Source organism: Sinocyclocheilus anshuiensis, unplaced genomic scaffold (assembly GCF_001515605.1).
Source record: "Sinocyclocheilus anshuiensis isolate Anshui unplaced genomic scaffold, SAMN03320099.WGS_v1.1 scaffold267, whole genome shotgun sequence".
Classification (NCBI taxonomy): Eukaryota; Metazoa; Chordata; class Actinopteri; order Cypriniformes; family Cyprinidae; genus Sinocyclocheilus; species Sinocyclocheilus anshuiensis.
This window is the reverse complement of record NW_015552637.1, coordinates 1,837,443-1,848,407: the sequence shown is the minus strand read 5'-3', so window position 1 is coordinate 1,848,407 and position 10,965 is coordinate 1,837,443. Positions and strand designations below refer to the sequence as shown.

General features: G+C 35.1%; 1 protein-coding gene across 1 annotated transcript; it reads left to right on the top strand.

Annotated features, from left to right (window-relative positions):
- The first annotated feature begins 3,924 nt into the window (after window positions 1–3,924).
- Window positions 3,925–8,207, top strand: LOC107666776 (CKLF-like MARVEL transmembrane domain-containing protein 7). Its single transcript, XM_016458213.1, has 5 exons — window positions 3,925–4,172; window positions 6,293–6,466; window positions 6,599–6,697; window positions 6,965–7,046; window positions 7,792–8,207. The coding sequence occupies exons 1-5, from the start codon at window positions 4,053–4,055 to the stop codon at window positions 7,803–7,805; spliced, it is 489 nt and encodes a 162-aa protein (XP_016313699.1). The 5' UTR covers window positions 3,925–4,052; the 3' UTR covers window positions 7,806–8,207.
- Window positions 8,208–10,965: the final 2,758 nt, after the last annotated feature.

The window sequence follows — 10,965 nt, the reverse complement described above, 5'->3', positions numbered from 1 at the left end:
TTGTGAGCAGTGGTGTGATGGCGATTTAAATAAAATACAGATTTCCAAACATATGGGTATCCCCTTTAACTTGATAAAAAGATAATCTGTTTACCATCTTGACTTGAAAATACTGTTTTCATGGTTAGTTTTTCATTTATTATTTGCTAATGTTAATGAATGTTTACATTAGAGTGCACGTCCTACTACGCTGAAATTAATAGGGGAGCGGCTGGAAACTAGCGACCTCTCCTGGTTGGAGATAGTATTAACATCATAAACTGAAAGCAATCTTTACGTGACTTGCTTTTCAAATGTTTTAAAATTGATCATTAATATGATCTATGATCCAGCGGGCCGTACTAAAAGACACTGAGGGCCGTATACGGCCCGCGGGCCGCCAATCCTGATCTTATGATCCAGCGGGCCGTACTAAAAGACACTGAGGGCCGTATACGGCCCGCGGGCCGCCAGTTGCCCATCCTGATCTAGACCACACGTATAAAAACAGACTAAATAAACACTGTATAATACTGTTGCTGTTTTTGGTCTCTCTATAGTGTCATACCCATAGAAACAGAATAGGTGGGTAGAAAGGCAAATCTCATAATGCAGAAAGTCAAAACGGGCGGTCCAGAAGTTGTGTTACTGTTAGGGATAGGGTTATGTACGTGTGGATTATTATCTCTAGACCGCTAGACGGTAACACGTTATCACGTGGTATCTGATTATTTTCTAGGCGCTGATCCGGATGGACCAATCACATTTGTTTTTGATTACTGTATGATAATTTGTTTGAAAAATAATTATATTTGAGATTTGTATGGTGTATTTTGCTTCGTATTTCAGATATATGTCATTATAGTTCATAATTTAAAAAATAATATTATATTTTGGATTATAAATGTTTTGTTTTCAAAAAGTTTTGAATGCAGCCTCTCCAAGTAGTTATCGCTGCAGCCCGGAGACCTGCAAGTGGGAGGAGCTTACGCCAAGAACAGCAAGTGGGAGGAGCTTATGCCGCAAGTAGGCTGGATTACATCGTAGTTTAAAAAATGATATAAACATAACGCATTTTCATAGTAGTTTAAACTGAAATTCTTACAGTTTAGTCATTATTGTGTTTCCAATACCATTCACTGTCAACATTGAAATCACGTCTTATTCTTATAGTTTTGTCATTATTGTGTTTCCAATACCATTCACTGTCAACATTGAAATCACGTCTTATTCTTATAGTTTTTCCAATACCATTCACTGTCAACATTGAAATCACGTCTTATTCTTACAGTTTTGTCATTATTGTTTGTATCCAATACCATTCACTGTCAACATTGAAATCATGTCTTTACACCTTTTGCCATGCTTCGTGATGGTCATTTTAAATCCTTTAACTGTAGTAATTAAAGCATATTTCTGGATATTACATTTTACTTCTACAATTCTTCTACAGTAGCCTACCAAGGAACATATTAAAGTGAGATGCAGTTGCACTCAGGAGGTAAATGTGTGATACATAAAGAAAATGCTGAGTACTGTTAAGAAAAAGTAGTTACCATTCACCTGTACTGCACATTTTTTATGTAGCATATTTTTAAAAAATCAAATTACAGCAAATGACAGACTAATGTTCTTCAGAACATGTTACACAAATCAGTGTATTAATTTGAAATCTCAGTGTGGGTAAATGATTTTATTTCTGATTAATACAATTTTGTACAATCATTTATTCAGCACAATAGACTTGCATGCAGTGGACACTGCAAAATCCCGGATGCATTGCTTCCAAGTAAATTCGACGGAGCTCACCTCGCTTGCCCTTCCTAACATAACCTGGTGGGTACACAAGAAGCACGAGCACTAGGGTTGACCCAAATTTAAAACACTCTCTCCATGCCATCCAAGATATGCATTACTTTATTTCTCTTGTTGAACATGTACAAACATTTCAAGAATAATTTCTTGCTCTGTAGGTCTATGCAATGCAAGTAAATGGTGTCCAGAAATTTTAAGCTCCAAGGGACGACATGAGGCCAAGTAAATTAGACTTTATTAAAAATTGTAGACAAAGTATTCCTTTAAAAAACCACAACTAGACTAAACGCTAGTTTGTTCACCATTAATTTACACAAAACTGATTATGAATTATTATTAGTATTAACAAACGTTTAAGACATTTACACTTTATAAATCAGTGCAGTCCAAAACTTTGACAATGGCCATTATTTATATAAAATATAATAAAAAAAAAATCAGTTGTAGAACCAGATGTGAAACCAGTGGCTGTAATGGAACCATAGACTGTAAAAAAACAGAATGGAACATAACGCTTTGGAAGGTGTTGTTCATTTTTATGACCACTAGATGGCCACAGCATAAACCGTTTTAAAAAGCTTCGAGTAATGAACCTTTTTCCGATACAATTGTGTTGAAAGCTTCGCTGGTTCCCTTCGCCATCACTAGGTACTAAGAAAACGTTGTACAAAAGCCACCAAGAAAATGCACTTTTAACAGCTTGTAATACTTTTTATAAAACAAAACAAACAAAAATTGTACATCAGCATACCTCTTCCACTCATCTACCATGCCGCCGCTGAAAGTCATCTTCTTCGTTTTTCTCCGCCACCGGGAGCGTGAACCGATACAACCCACATGACATTAAAGGGGTCATATGATGCGATTTCAAGTTTTCCTTTCTCTTTGGAGTGTTACATGCTGTTCGTGAATAGATAAGATCCCTCTTTGGAGTGTTACAAGCTGTTCGTGCATAGATAAGATCCCTAAAGTTGCAAAGACTAAAGTCTCAAACCCAAAGAGATATTCTTTATAAAAGTTAAGACTCGTCCACACCCTCCTAAAACAACTCGTTTAAACACACCCCCACATGTCTATGTCACTGTGTGCGAAGATTTGCATAATGCCGGCCAAATGTTCACGCAAAGAAAGAAGGCATAACTTTGATTCTCTCTGTAGTATTGTTGCCGACGCCGCCATGTCGTGGAGACGCTGTGTGTAAAACTTAAATAAAACATTAAAACGAACACCACATCACAACCTTAGTGACTATGTAATGGATTGCATATAGCCTACAGAAGGACGATACGTCTGTTGCCGTGGTTTAGCGCAAATGAGGGCTAAACCGGGGGGCTAAACCGGGGCTATTCAAAATTCTGACGGGGCTATAGCCCCCCCTAGCCCCGGTGTAGCGCCGTCACTGAGAGTAGCCTACAATGCCGGTGTTCTGACAAATAATGCTGATTCGTAGCTTGTAAGTAAGTTTTCATATTTAAAGGATTTGCCACTGATGATTCAAACGCGAGTTTTGAGCAGTGTAGAGTAGCGCTTGTTGTTTGTCATTTCTCCGATCACAAATGCAGACATGGTTTTATGTTTACACGGCGGGATGCAATGCAACACGTAAAAAAACAGTATAAGTCATTATAATCAGTAATTATGTCCCCACTGGATGCTACAAATGCCTCGTTTGTAATGGGTTTTATTGGTTTTGTCTCGTCGCACCGGGACACGGCATCACAGTATGGTTACATAACATAACATTTCCGTCACACGCTTGAGGTATTCGGCCAATCACAACGGACTGGATAGCTGGCCAATCAGAGCACACCTCGCTTTTCAGAAGGATGAGCTTTGTAAAATTCGATGTGTTTCAGAAAGGCGGGGCATAGAGGAGAAACAATAATGTACAGTATGTGGAAAATAATGTGTTTATTAAACTTTAAACCACATAAACACATTTCATTACACCAAATACACAAAATAATGTTCTTTTTTTAGCAACGTCATATGACCCCTTTAAACAAACCAATCAAAATCTTCTGTTGGTTTGTACAGCCCACTTGCAGCTTATGTCCCACCCATTTGCAGCTTTGAGCCTCCACGCGCCCCCGTGCGGACCATTTGTTTTATATCCCCTGGAAACGTGTATGTCTTTGGTCACGCTCTGTTGTAGTTGACGCTTCTCCCGACTCAACTACTAGTTCAGTGTAAGCAGCTTTAAATAAATATTATCTTTTTTTTTTATTTGTAAAGTTCCTCAAATAGGATACACCAGCATGTCTCACATTGTCGTTACTACTACAAGCACAACAACAACAACATCCTCATCGGATGGAGGATTTTGCAACATCGGGTATGCGCGTTCATTTCAAGGATTACTGAAAATCGGCCAAGTGGTAAGAGAAAGTTATACTTGTATCACATTTATTTTATGAAGTAAAGGTAGACGAATGCATATAAACCTTAATGTAGGGAAGATAGATGGATTAAAGATGGTAACTGACTCTTTTACACCACGATGCTTCACTGACCGACTAACGCAACTCCTCACTAAACTTTCCATGAATGCATTTGATGCACTCACAATGAAGGATCAGTGCATTTATTTACAGCAGCACGTCTAGTATTTATTTTGGAGAAACGTTGGAGGAAAAAAAAGTCTCCAAGAACAAAAAATGCTAAAACGTACTGTAACATGATTTTACCATACTTTATGTTATTATGTTTTTGGGCAGTAATCTACCATGTTATTCTTTAGGAGATAAATCTGAAAACTTGTGCTAACTAAAAGTTTTAATCTAATTGTACTAAAAAATGAAATTGGATTAAATACCATGGTAAATGAATCAGTACCTTGGTGTATAATCACAATTAGACGTATCTCTCCCTAATCAGTTCAACAGGTAGCAACAAAGTTCACAGGAAAAGGCACTTTTGTGTGTGTGTGTGTGTGTTTTCATAAATTTCTCAACCTTCTGTGCAACAGCTATTTATTCTCAAGTGAGAAATGCATCATACTTTAAGCTTAAACCGTAATATAGACCAAAACAAACATTACTGTAAAACTAGTAATGGTATTGTTGTTGTTTTTGATGTTATTTAAATATTTGTATGCATACTGTAAATGCTTCATTGATTAACAGAACTTTCGAGTGAACTGTTCATGAATACTATATGTATAATTTGCTTATGTTCGAACGACACAATATACTAATATATTTCTGTTAAAGGAAAATTGGTGAAAAGTATCCTGGAAGTTAAAGCTAAACCTCATTTTCACCAACAGAAATGATAACATGTACTGTACAATGTTATTGCTATGTTTTTTATGTTTGAATATGTGTCATACTATTAAAATATATTTTTTTTGGACAGTGTCATGGTGTTCTCTAAAGGGTATGAATCTGGAATAATGCAATTCTTCAAAGTATTTTGGATTAAATACCATGGTATGTGATTATGGTAATCATTCAGTACCAAAACGTTACCATGTGACATCATCACTGTTCCATGGTACTGCTGCAGGACAGAGGACTTCCTCAAAATAAAGTCTTTATTACCACTTAAATAACACTAGTGCTTTGGGGCTCAGAGTGTGGTTTAAGGTGTGTGTGTTTGTGTGAGTGTGTAGAAGGTGATGACAGGCAATGGTAATTTGTTAAGACCCACACACTCTGGATGCTCAGGAACAGCTGGCTGCTAAAATGGTTGCGGTGATGAGAGAGACTGGGATATTTGCACTGCAACATGTGGGGCCTCTGTGCTCAAAGAGGTCTAAACACAAAACCCACCAAAGCCAAAGATGAAACATTTCAGATAGAAGATAAATGGTTTGACAACAGGATTTCTTTTTTCCACCATTCACACATTTCTACTTAATCGGTTCAACAAGAAACACCAGTGTTCACAGGAAAAGAAAAGAAACCTGTGTTTTTTTAGTATTTGCATTAATTATTTAACACTTCTAAGCAACAAAGTGGGAAATGCATCATATTTTAACAGTATTGAATGGTACTATAGCACTAAACAAATATGATTTCAAAACTAGTAATACTAGAGTAATATTATTGTTTTGATATTATTTAAAAAATATTTATCATGCATATATTTTTATTGTTGAATTCTAATAGGACAATATTATACAGAAATAGGAGAATAATTAAATGTTTAGTCATTTATTTTAAAAATCGTGATTTAAAAAAGTCATTTCTTTTACATTTATAATTCTTAAATATGAAATAAATATTTAATTTTTAAAAACTAAATATAAATGAATTAAAAACCAGACATTTAAACTCAAAATATCAGAAACATAAAAATTATTTAAACTTAATATTACTGAAGAAATTAACAGAAACTTCTTCACATCTCGTTGTCCAAGTACTTTAATTTACTGAGTTGGTGAAATCCAAGGTTTTATTGAGCTAAAGCATTGCTTCTTTGTGTCAAAGTAAAAATATTAGTATTTCCTGTGAAGGGCACAAGTGAATGAAATTTACTACCTCTAATTTTGCAGGTGATCCTCATGATTGCTTTCCTTTGTGTGCACTATGAGGGGATCAATAATTACTCCGCCTACCGCTACTTTGAGGTGGTCACTGCATGGTTTCTCATCGTCTTCTTAATCTTCTTCCTCATGTATTTGTTTCAACTTCAAAGCAAAATCACATGCATCAACTGGACATTGACGGTACGTCGGCACAGTTAACATTTCACTTACACATCTTCTCACCGAAGATCATGGCATTAGGTGTCTTTTGTAATCTTTCAGAAAGTTTATGCAGCTTTTACATCTCAAATTAGCTCTTTATTGCTTTCACAGGAGTTTTTACATTATGCTGTGGGAGGAATCCTGGTCTTTATTGCCTCTATAGTTGTTGCTGTGAAGAGTCATGGGATCTCAGCTTTGATCGCTGGATCTGTGAGTGCCTTTTTATGCTTGCAATAGGTGCAATGCATGCTGCTGATTGGTCGGGGAAATGCACAAAGCCTTCTTGTGTATGGATGAGGAAGCAGGAAATGCGAATCGTTACTGTTGCATTACACTATATTTATTTGGCAGTGCATGTGCAATTCTAAGAAAGATCTATTAGGCATCAAAAGCAAATGACTTTTCATGTTTAGTAATAACATATGTGATTATAGAATATTATTAATGTCACTAATGTCTGTTTTTACATAAACACAGGTGTTTGGCTTTATAGCTACCTTTCTTATTGCAATCAGCATATGGACTTCTTATAAGGTCACATGTGGCTCTCAACCAACTGGTGAGTCTGATCATGTTTTAATCATGTAATTTGTAAAATATGAAAGCCGTGAACAGTTTTGAGGAATAAAAAAACAAATAAATGTATATCCACCTTCAGGCCATCCAAAATGTAGACAAATGTATTTGTTCACTGCAACAAATTTGGAGAAATGTAGCATTACATCACTTGCTCACCGATGGATCCTCTGCAGTGAATGGGTGCCGTCAGAATGAGAGTTCAAACAGCTGATAAAACATCACGGTAATCCACAAGTAATTCATACGACTCCAGTCCATCAATTAACATTTTGTGAAATGTAACGTCTAGTGAAAAAGTCCATCTCTTGTTTTCATCTCACATCAAAAACCACCGACATAATTGTTCAGAACTGTTTGGACTGCTTTTGTTCTAAACAGTGCTTGATCTGTACATATTTCTTTCCTGATTGACCTTTTCACTGGAGAAATCGGTATTATGGATTATGAACTTGTATTTTAGCTGGAAGCAATTGGAGTCTGGACTGGAGTCATTTGGACTCTCATTCTGACGGCACCCATTCACTGCAGAGGATCCATTGGTGAGCAAGTGATGTAGTGCTAAATTCTCCAAATCTGTTCTGATAAAGAAGCACACAACATCTACATCTTGGATAGCCCGAGGGTGATTACATTTTTAGCAAATATGAATTAGGGTGAACTGTTCCTTTAACAGAATGGACCTGTTGAAATTCATTGCATAATTTCCTGCTAATTCTCTCTTGAAGGTGCTGCAGTGTAACTGGATGGAAGACACTGTCTTATCAGATGAAAGTAGCAAGAAAAATTCTCAGTTTGTTCTGGAGAGATGAGTTCTTTAAGGACATTAAAGGGACATTTTCGGTTGTTTTTGAAGATGCTTTATGCTTCAAGAGTGGATTTCATCATCAAAATTATAGTGCCTCAGTGAATTTAATCGGCTGGGGTCAAACTTAGAATTTTTCAGCATTAAGACTGGTTTTAAGAGTGTTGTTTTGATATATTTATCAACAATGTCTGAAACCAAAAGGGGCCATTTATTCACGAGAATGTTTACATTATTTATTTGACAGTATATATATCGTGTGATGCAGATTTGATTTAGTGCCTGTGATCAAAGAATATTTTGGCTGAAATTAGGTGTTCATGAAGGATTGATGCTGATCCACAGTATTATTACTATTATTACAAGAGTTGAAGTGTGTTTTTGCTTTTCACAGTATCTCTATATATGATATTATGATTTGCAACTGTAAAGTTTAAAGAATGTATTTTTGGCTTTCTAAATGTAAGTCCCTTTGTTTTATACACTGATAAAAAGAAAAGGTCTCCTGATGTTGTGTATGCTTTGTTGATTCTTTATTGATTTAAAATCAGAATTTGAGTCAGAACAAGACTTTTACTCATCCTCATGACTTGCTTTCTTATGTGGATTACAAAAGAAGATACTTTGAAAAATGTTAGTAACCAAACAGCTTTGGTTTCCATTGACTTCCATTATTTTTTTTGATCATACAATGGAAGTCAAAGGGAACCGAAGATGTTACCAACATTCTTCAAAATATCTTCTTCTGTGTTGCACAGAAAAAAACGAAGTCATACAGGTTTGAAATGACAGGACGTTTAGGAAATTACAAAATAATCTGAATTTTTGGGTGGACTATCCCTTTAAGATTTTTTTTTTTTACCATTACAATTTTTTTTTTGCATTGTTGCATTTTTATGGCAAACACAAACAGCATAATGCAAAAATGTAAATTTGTATTTATACTTGATTATACATCATAATATTTGTTATATTTTCTTTATGCTGATTTAAAAACAAATGCATAACAATTTTTCTTGAAAAGAACCAATTTCTTTTGGTTCTGGGATGAAATATGACCTCGACAAGTTTTTGTGTATTATCCTATTACTGTTTAGTCAGATTGGCTTTAATGTAGCAAAAATCATGCTACCCATTAATATTTAAATGTTTAAGGTATCTTATCTGCAGAACTACTTAACACACAGTGACTCATGCTCATGGTTACAGCAAGAGGTTGTTGTTGTGCAAAAACCACAGGAAACCCTTGACCTCTATCGGGGGAAGTGCCTCCAAAAGAGAAAGAGGGAAATATACTGACATGTGCTAGATCACTAATGGGTTGTTGTAACTCTGCTGCAGTGTGGAAGGGAATTAAATTCCTTAGGATAAACGAAGCCATTATCTATGGAGGGAAATAGAGAAATGAAGAGAGCTTCAGTCCTAGAGAGATTCCATCTTAGTATTCCAGCTAATTTGGAAACATGACTCATGCACATCTAAACTCCTCCTTAATGCTCTGTTTAGAGTACAGCAAGCCCAGTGAAAAAAACCTCTGTACCACTGGCTAAAGTAAATGGCACTTATGTTCACAAGCACAACACTGAAATGCCCAAACAAACAGGAAAAAGAGGGAAATGGTTGGGATGCAATAGAGGAAGAAATGTACATTTCTCACAGTTGTAGGTCATACTTTACAGAAGTGTAATGGTGGAAAATACAACCACTGTGTGACCCACAAAAGCAGTTTGCTCCCAATGTCAGTGTGCAGTTGGTAACATATGAAGGATCTAAGGATCCTCAAATGCAAACTACTGTGTATGTTTTGCTTCAAGAGAGCAAAGAGAGATTTGTCATTTATTGTTTTTGTTTTTGTATATTATTTTTCCATTGTTGTTTAGTGTTATGATGTGTAAGGGAGTAAGAGATAAGAGAACTTGATGTTATACACCCCAGATGTATTCAACTGTGGCATGTAGTTGAATTAAATAGAAAAATGTATATAGCACTTTGTGGAGTTTGACGTGCGTGTTTGTTAGAATGAGTCTGCCCTCTTGTGGTCTGTTGCAGGCTTCAGTGCAGCAAAGTGATCATTAATTAAAACTAAAACTCAAAACATAAAAAAGTTTTAGTTACTTTAAGTAAAATGAAATTACATAATAATATTTGAAAACCCTTAAACTTATTTTATTTCCGCTGTTTTCAGGGCATCATTTCTCATTTTCATTTAGTTTAACTTTAGGTACTAAAAAGTTAAAACGGTATATATTAAAATGAATAAAAACTGTAGGCATATTAAAAACAACAACAATAATAAAAATGTCGAAAACACAACAAAAACACTAAAGCTTTAACTACAGTGAAACTGAAATAAAATCTAATTCAAAATATAAAGTATATATATATATATATACACACACAGTATATACACTCTTAAGAAAAATGGTTCTAAACAGTACCAGAAAAGGGTTCTTCGGCTTGTAACAAGTAACAATAGCAGAACCTTTTTTAGTGCTAAATAGAACCTTTTTTATTGGGTTCCATATAGAACCATGCTTTGAAAATGCTATATAGGACCTTATTGGTGTTATAAATAACCTTTTTAATTATAGTTTTTAATTAATATTAGTATGTTAATATCAGTAATATTAGTATTATTTGTAAATATTATTTATGAATATTGTGTTTTACCCCTCTATCTGCCTGGTCTTATAATATCTTGAAGTGTCTATTAGGGTTTTACATAAAATCAACAACAACAACAACAACAACGTGTCAATTAGGTACTTTTTTAATGACGTGAAATTAGCAAAAATGGCAGTTCTAACAACAGTTAATAGCAGAATACATTAATGAGTGAAAATGGACATTGAACATAAATAAATGCTTAAAGAAATAAAACAAAATAGAACATAAAATAGTGTATTGAAGACCAAGCTCCAGTGAAATATCTTCACAATCCTCTATGATGCCTCTAAGTTAATCATTATCTGTATTTTGGTGTGATTGAATGGCAGTTTCTCTCTGTAGATGACGAGGTTGCAGGATGTGACAGCATCTGAAATGCATAATTGAGTTTAGACTTACAATGTGTCTCCTTTCATTTGTTTATGTGAAA

Bases quoted from the DNA above. Each gene is read 5' to 3' on its own strand.
- LOC107666776 (XM_016458213.1), top strand. From the start codon at position 4,053: ATGTCTCACATTGTCGTTACTACTACAAGCACAACAACAACAACATCC. The intron at 6,467-6,598 runs GTACGTCGGCAC...TTGCTTTCACAG, and splicing joins GCATCAACTGGACATTGACG to GAGTTTTTACATTATGCTGT. The intron at 6,698-6,964 runs GTGAGTGCCTTT...ACATAAACACAG, and splicing joins CAGCTTTGATCGCTGGATCT to GTGTTTGGCTTTATAGCTAC.